Source organism: Helianthus annuus, chromosome 12 (assembly GCF_002127325.2).
Source record: "Helianthus annuus cultivar XRQ/B chromosome 12, HanXRQr2.0-SUNRISE, whole genome shotgun sequence".
NCBI lineage: Eukaryota > Viridiplantae > Streptophyta > Magnoliopsida > Asterales > Asteraceae > Helianthus > Helianthus annuus.
Window position 1 is genome coordinate 160,481,322 of NC_035444.2, and position 8,193 is coordinate 160,489,514.

At 33.5% G+C, this 8,193-nt stretch overlaps 1 protein-coding gene and 1 long non-coding RNA gene across 5 annotated transcripts; one reads left to right on the forward strand and one right to left on the reverse strand.

The window, feature by feature from the left end:
- Nucleotides 1-681: 681 nt before the first annotated feature.
- LOC110896147 lies at nt 682-3,865 on the forward strand. Of its 4 annotated transcripts, none has more exons than XM_022143595.2 (6): nt 682-1,092; nt 2,131-2,221; nt 2,661-2,822; nt 3,002-3,101; nt 3,300-3,310; nt 3,592-3,865. In XM_022143595.2, the coding sequence occupies exons 3-6, from the start codon at nt 2,697-2,699 to the stop codon at nt 3,664-3,666; spliced, it is 312 nt and encodes a 103-aa protein (XP_021999287.1). In that variant the 5' UTR covers nt 682-1,092; nt 2,131-2,221; nt 2,661-2,696; the 3' UTR covers nt 3,667-3,865. The 4 variants fall into 4 exon arrangements, 3 of the variants coding, with proteins under 3 accessions (XP_021999287.1, XP_021999288.1, XP_021999290.1); XM_022143598.2 differs by having other exon boundaries at nt 684-1,092; nt 3,300-3,350; XR_002567715.2 differs by lacking the exon at nt 3,300-3,310 and having other exon boundaries at nt 3,592-3,862.
- Nucleotides 3,866-4,504: 639 nt separating this feature from the next.
- LOC110896148 lies at nt 4,505-7,795 on the reverse strand. Its single transcript, XR_002567716.2, has 3 exons — nt 7,647-7,795; nt 6,119-6,203; nt 4,505-4,717 (listed from the first exon to the last, which is right to left on the reverse strand). It is a non-coding gene; the product is annotated as an uncharacterized LOC110896148 (long non-coding RNA).
- Between the last annotated feature and the right edge of the window lie 398 nt (nt 7,796-8,193).

The following is an 8,193-nucleotide window of genomic DNA, read 5'->3' on the forward strand; positions in this document are numbered from 1 at the left end:
ATTTAGTTACTTGTGAGAATGGACTTTTTTTTATATGTATTGAATAATATAGTTAATTTTCAAAAGGTGTGTTGGGTAATTTTATGGTTGTGTCTCAAGTTAGTATTTATGTGTATATATATATGAAGAGACACATCCCAATTTGCTTTTTTATGTATAAAATGAAAGGGTGTGAGTAAAATGAACTAATGGGTGTGACTTTTAAATAAATGAAACATAACTCAAGTTGTTAATTGTATAAGGGTATAATTTAGATTTTCAGTGGCACTTTACATATGCCACTGAAAATTTCAAGCATCTCTCTCAAGCATTTCCTAAATCGTTTTATTAAAACAATCCCCAAAAAAAAATTATTTACACCAAATTTCTGATCCCCAAATTCATTCTCCAAATAAACGTAAGATCATTTTCATAAACCGTAACAAGCATATATATAAGTTTGAAAAAAATAAAGATATGAGCATGCATTTATGTATACTTTTTAGAATATAATATGTAAAAGATTTAGTAAGTAGTACATTTTAGAAAATATAGTACTTTTCACGATTTTTATCATAGTTTTTTTATAGAATACATTTTTAACTTAAAAGCTAAAATCAACAAAACTTTTGATTTCCCTCTCAAAAGTTTTAATTTCCCTCCAATACCCGCTTCCTCAATTCAATCCTTTAAAAATTTATTTTCCTTACCTAATCTGATTCTAGAATCCAAACCCTAAACCTAACCGTGCCCGTTACCCCTGCCCCCTCCCCATTCCATATCTTGTCTATTGTAACAATGGTGGCTTCCGCAATTCTTAGGGCGTCAACTTTTACTGCTAGGGTTAGTTTACGGTTGAGTTGAGCAACGACTATGGTAGAAATTACAGTATGTGAAGGCTTGTCAAGGTTTTTGGCAACACAAAGAAGGATATTCGAATGATTTTTGGTTAAAAAAGGGCATTTGTGTCCTCCTCTGAACATTTTGGTGGAGGAGACGCGGTGGTGACGCTGCCTTAGATGTCGTAGACACCGAACTGAAAAGGGAATTCATTGACAACTAGTTGGCCCAGTGAAATTCGAGCTCTGTTATCTTCAATTCGTACATTGAATCGTAAGAAACCATCTCCTATTTAATTGTGTTTAACCAATTACGAGCAAACAACTGATATTCATGTTAATATGAGTAAAAAATCTCTTTTTTACATAGTTATTCTTTTTTGGTTGCGAATTCATGGATTTTTTATTTATGGTTTGCAATATTGTGATATTTACGTTGTAGGTTACTACCCACATTAGTTGTTTGATTAAATGTTAGAGTAAAATCACTTATATCATTGGGATTATTGTTATTTGATAAAAAATAGCTTTCTCTAGTAGTTGTTTGATAATATCTTGATTTGGGTGCATATGCTGAAGACCACTGATGCTAATGTGTTTGTTAGTGCTCAAATACCGATTTCATTTGGGATTTATTGCAAACTTTTAATAGAATCTATTTCAAGTAATTCTTTAAAGTTGATTAATATTTCATTCTAATAATCATTTTAGGGGGTATTTATTTGATAGTTTCACACTTCACCATGACAGGTACTTGGTCAAATTTTTGGTTGTATGAAATCACTATTTTTATGTAGGGAAGAGTTGAAGAGGAGAAAAAGGCTTGTATATATGTTCAAGTTATGCTATTTGTTGCCTCATTTTGTGAATTTAGTTGATATAACCGAAACAAATGTCATATGTTCAAAATGAATTTTATATACCATCCATGCTACTACTCTCTGGTGTTCGTTTGTGTGGATGACATGAGATAATATATATGTAAATTTAAGTTAAATCTGGCTTACTCAGAAAGCAAGCTTCATGCTATCAGAAAAGCTAGTTAATGCAACTAATGACCAACTATGGTGTTAAAGTAGAATTTTTAGTTTTATTCATCTTACATTAGCATATATTACACAAACAACAAATTTTATGTTCCCGGTTGTAGTTTGTAGTTCCTAGTAAGAAAGACTCAAGTTAATAATGTTTCTACAATTGGCTTGTATTATATTTTTTTATACATTTCCAACCTATTATAATGTTGCATGTCATAATCAACAATGTCTTTTAATTTGTTTTGCTTATACGGTTACTAATTTGTAACTCACAGGTGGCTGTGCATTTTCACAGTTTATTAAATCGAGAATTTTCTATAAGAAGGCTACAACAACTCAACAGTCTGTTAAATCTGTAACTCACAGGTGGCTCTAAATTTATATATTTTATAATTTTTTAATGAATATGAACATTATTTGGGCTTTGTCTTTCACTACTGGTAAATAGGTAAAGCCAGACAAAATTATAGGAAGTCTTCTTTCATTAAATGGATGGGTATCAAATGTTAAGTGACTCCAACACATGATGAGCAGCTGACTTTTTAGTTGACTTTAAGCATCAGCATAAAAACATTTTTGATTTTGAGCTCTAAGGTTTTATGAGATATTCAATAGCACCATCCAATCCCCACTAAAGCGTTGGCAACCCATTTCCATTTTATTTCTTTGTTTCATTGTCCATGTAACTTAATGCTTTTTTGTACTTGCTATGTTATAATACTGAAACTTGCTATGTTTATGTGTTGCTCTGTTTGTTGTTCACTTGTTCTAATGTATGAACATGATGAATCTGATACATTTTCAGTTTGGGCCGAGTGTAAGAAACTAAGGCTTTCAATTGATGGTGGAGCCTAGGAACGCTAGATTCTCGTGGAGGAGTGAAATGTCGACCATGGAGAAGATGAATCGACAAAGGGCTTTGGAAACCAACTCAGATAAAACATTGTTTGATTTTATGTATATTGAGGTTTGTGATTTGTTTTATTTTGTAAAAAAAAAGCTAAAAAAGCTATAAGCTTTATTAAAAAAGCCAGGCCAACCATCCCCTAAGTTGATTTTGCTATTTGGAATCATTGCTTATTCATTTTCACTATTCTATTAAATTTTCGGGTTTCTATCACTATTAATAATATCACTCTCTTGTAGGAAAGAAAGTATTGTCCGTTGTTTGGGCTTTGGATACTTATCAAAAATCATATGCATGGCAGAGGTTTAATTCAGATGGTGACAAACCTTCTACTAAAATGTAAGTGAAACTTAAAATTTTACACAGTATGTAATTATATAGATTACATCATTTTTATAACTTGGTTCCTTTTCTTGAATTAGTGGTAAATTTGTAGTTTTAGTTGCATGAATTTGGTTTTTGGTTTTACTGATACCAGATTAAATCAAACCGAATAAACGTATATAAGTCTGGACTTTTAAGCGATTTTTTTTGCAGGTATGCAACAGGTAGTGCACTATGTTTTTACTATGTGGTGGAAGAGACACGGTATGGGTTATCATTAAAACACACACTTAGCACTATTATATTACCTTTTGACATTCTAAGTTTTAACTTCTAACTACATGCTCTAAATACTGATTAGAGGTATTGAAAAAACCACCATCTTGGTTGAATATCTTGAACTAAGGTCAAAAGAAGTGAGGTTGCCTTTTATTAATTGCCTTTACATCTTTGATAATTGTAGTTATGAGAGCTAATCGATTTTACATTAACTGTGAATTTTCAGGTTGAACACAATGAGTTGGTTGTTGTGGGGCCAGTAAGTGCAGGAACAACTATGATGTGGGAATGTAATTTCTAAGAAAGAATAAACATGGGGATCATTATGTATGGCGATTGCACAAGAGGGTCACGAAGGCAATGAAGTTTTGAGTTTTTATTCAAGTATTTGTTAGTTTTATGTTTCATATGTTTAAGAATTAGAGTTAGATTTGTAAATGTTTGAATTTTTGGAAGACGATTTAACTTTTAATTGAATCGATGTTATGATTTCTATATTTCTTAATTCTATTTATTTTTATTATGAATAAATAATAATTTAGTTAAATAAGGTTAATATGATAAACGATTGTAATTGCATTTAATTTGATGTGATTTTGGTGGGAGAATTTATGTGCTACTAAAAGCTTAAAAGTTTCTAGTGGCAGATAAAAAAGTATCACAAAAAGGCTAAACGTTTGTAGTGGCATATTAAAAAGTGCCACTAAAAGGCTTTAGTGACACCATTTCTAGTGGCGCTTTTTTTGTGTGCCGCACATTCTAACAGAGGTCTTTAATGGCACTTTTTGGGCGTTTTGTAACACTTATAGTATGCCACTGAATGGCTTTTTTTTGTAGTGACATACCTAAAACTGCTTTCAGGACTAGGTATGGTCACTACGAGTTTACTGTCATGCCATTTGGATTAACGAACGCTCCTACAGCATTCATGGATATGATGAATAGGATCTGTAAGCCGTACTTGGATAAATTTATAGTTGTCTTCATCGATGATATACTTATTTATTCCAAAAGCCAGGATGAACACTGTGAACACCTGCATGCACTCTTAACCCTGTTAATAAAAGAAAAGCTTTACGCTAAATTTTCTAAGTGTTAGACCCTTAATCACGTTTTGACTAAAACGACGCAGCGGAAAATGAACTATAAAATTTCTTCCTTTATAGTTGTTCTAATGTGCCTTAAATCATTTAAATCAATCTTTCTTTAACTTAAATACATCCTTCGTTATAGACCAAAAACTACATTAACATATAATTACATCTATATCGCCACTTCCCCGTACAATCCATGGTCTTCAACTCGATCGTTGTCCACTTATCTCCCATGGTAATAATAATGATCTGACTAACCTGCGTTCACCATATATAACCAACATGTTAGTGAAATGGTAACACTATACACTTTAAACAATTCCACAGTAACTAATGATCACATAGCCTTCTATCAATGAATGGAACCCCAATAGCACGTTCTTCGAATTCGTTCCGTACACCAGGACTCCAACCTTCGTGAATACATCACTTACATACCTGCATTTCTAAGACCATTCTCGAAAGCAAAACAGTTAGCAACGCTTATTCCCCAACGTATTGAAAACTTACATCTTCACATAAACATTGGTAACTAACTCTTACACTCTACAATCATATGCCTCCATACGAGCATTCGAGTCATACTCACCCAACCACCTTCAATTATTGTACTTTAATTACGCGCAATAATTTATCTATAAGCATCCTTATGAACGAGTTTTATCTTCTCACCCGTATAACACGCTCTAACACATTCGACCACATAATTTAATTGTCTATAGATCCACACCCTCACATGAACTTGAGTTCTTAGTTACCTATTTAATAAGGTTGGTGCTTTCTTAAGTCTGACAAAGTTTACGAAGCCCTTTGGAACTTTACGAAGCAATGGGTCGAAAACAAGATCACCCGGGAGCGCGAAACGGCGAAAACAAGAATCAGGAACAGAGGCACCGTCGCCGACGCCTCATCGGACCGTCGGCGACGCCCTCTAGTTTTGTCCGTCGGGTGAGGGTCCGTAGACAGCAAATTAGAGCGTTGGAGAAAACTGGTTTTGCATGAGGCGTCGGCGACGGCCTCTCAAATGCTGGTTTTCATGCTGTGTTGTTTTTATCGTTCGAACACACGAAAACTCGCATAACTTTTAACCCGATTGTCCGTTTAACCTCCCGTTTCTTCCTACATGCTTGTAAATTCACAATCTATCATATAAACTTGAAAACCCATACCCGGATTAAGAAAATTCTTATCTTACGCACTATCGACTCACTACCTTTTTACAAGTTTTGACCCGTTCTTGCATTTATTAGAAATAATCTGACTATTTAACCTCGACTCCTCATAAGCCTTTTAATATCAACATTATTTATCATAAAGGATTGAATTCTTGGATGTCTTGCCTACTCTTAGCGCATTATCGCTCAAAAGCTTATTTTGACCCGTTGTGGGTATTTACGCATTAAGTGGTTTATGACATACAAAACCATACTCCACATTTTCACACTAGACCATAACCATTACACTAATCGAATAGCTTCCTTATAGTCTACTTTTAAGATTGTTCGCCCAACATACCCATTAAGGGCGTTTTAATCAACTTTATTCCCATTATGTACAATGAAAGACTTCAACACATAATTGACATCAAACATCATGTCTAATTAAATAAAGCATTGTATTACTTAAACAAACTAAGAAGTGACTACGGAAATCACTTACCTTGAGTACTCCAATAAGTGTATATGTCACCTTGCCTTATCTTGACCCGTTATCCTCCTATGCTTGAGCTCTCCTTGACACGTTCCTATTATCTCATTCCATTACATCCATTCAATAGTTAGTATATGTAATCATACGCATCACTAATCACACTTCTATTCACGTGTCAATCGCTTAACGAGTTCAACATGTATCATAATACTACAATGCTAATCAATCTAACAATTTATCATTCCATCATCACAAAAGTCATACATGAGCTTCTAGCATGCATAATTATGTATTTACATCATGTTCATTATTCTTTCAAAATTCCATACTTAGAATGATAACATTTTCTAAGTTAGGTAACTTGTTTCATACGTTAAACATTTCATACCATTTCTTAACACCTTGGTTTTTACACATCCATTCTACTATTTTCTATCAACAACCCGTTTCGACCCGTTGGTGCAATCATATGCATAAACTAGTTGGTAAGTGTTTTAGACACTTAAAACAATCAAATAACTTACTAATAATTTATTAAAATCAGTAGTTCATGATTCATACAAGTGTGCATAACAATACAACTACTTTTACTTAATATTTATACTAAAAATGTGCAGCAACTTTCTGCGCAGCAGCTGTTCACGACACATTTTAACCCATTTATCTTCTGATTCATTTCTTCATGTTCAAATATGAAATGATCTACACTCAGAGACCTTTCTAAGCATATAAAGATCGTAACAATCGGACGTTCCTATGATTTTATATGATTTTTACAAAATCAGCACAGAAGCTGAAATGCTTCCAAACAGCTTGCTGTCAAAACAGTATTGCCGACTTTGGGCACTGTTTTGGCCTGTTTAACATCCGAATTCAACAAACATGTTCAAACACAAAACGTAATATGTTTAAATAGCTTTTGAGCATATAAGGCTCGACCTCACGGGTCCTTCCTATGATTTTATATGATTTTTGCAAAATTGTTGCGCAACAAATTTTAATTCTAATCAGCTTTGTTACTCGATACACGTAGCATGTCATTTTGTACACAACATCATAACTAAGCACTTTTCTTACTTATAATACATAATCACCTTCATTACTATTTAATTAACATTCCATACAAGTGATAACACATACTAACCTATACTAGGCATTTCATCAAACACTTGGTGTGCGATCTACTTTCCAAGCATAGTGTACAAGTGGTTTAAGCATGTTCTTCCCAAATTCATCTCATGAACCATTACATTCAAACAAAATCATACTGTCACCTACATCATATTACTATCAAAACCTAATACATAACACATGCATCAACATAATCAAAATCATCACTAAACACATGTTCATCATAGTCTTTCTCATACTCATAAACATGGTTTCCTTCTAAATCCCTAAGATTACTAAAATTCAGCCATGATTCGATTTAAACATGATAACATTAGCAAGTATTCATGCCAATTTTTGATCGAATTCATACATTCATCAAAACCCACTTCACGGTTGTTCTCCAAAACTGAGAATCGAGACATACCTTGGTTACATCTTGCTTAGATTATCACTATTAAGGTTCATGCAGGTTCGATTTCGGCCAGAATCCTTCCAATTCGTTGCTTAGGGTTTGAGAAGGGCTCCCCCTCTTTTCTTCTCCTCTGCTCGTACACACACACACGCCCAGAAATGGGTTGTGTGATTTTTAATTTTGTTTTATATTTTGCCTTTCTCTTTGCCCATTTTCAACCCCTCATGTTTCTCCCTTGTTCATACTTAACCCAAATTTATATCCTTATTCCTTTTATCAAAGCATTTAACTAGGTTTAATAATCTAGTTACCACATCTTTTTCTTTTAATGTGATAACATATTAACAACTAGGTAATTCGAGTTTTGGGGTGTTACACTAAGTGTGAATTTTGGTTACAAGAAGTACAATTTTTAGGACACATGGTTAATCATGAAGGCATTCACGTAGATCCTTCCAAGATAGAAGCTATCACAAGTTGGAAAGTCCCAAAGTCAGCTACAGAAGTCTGAAGTTTTCTAGGATTAGCTGGATACTATAGGCGTTTTATCCAAGACTTT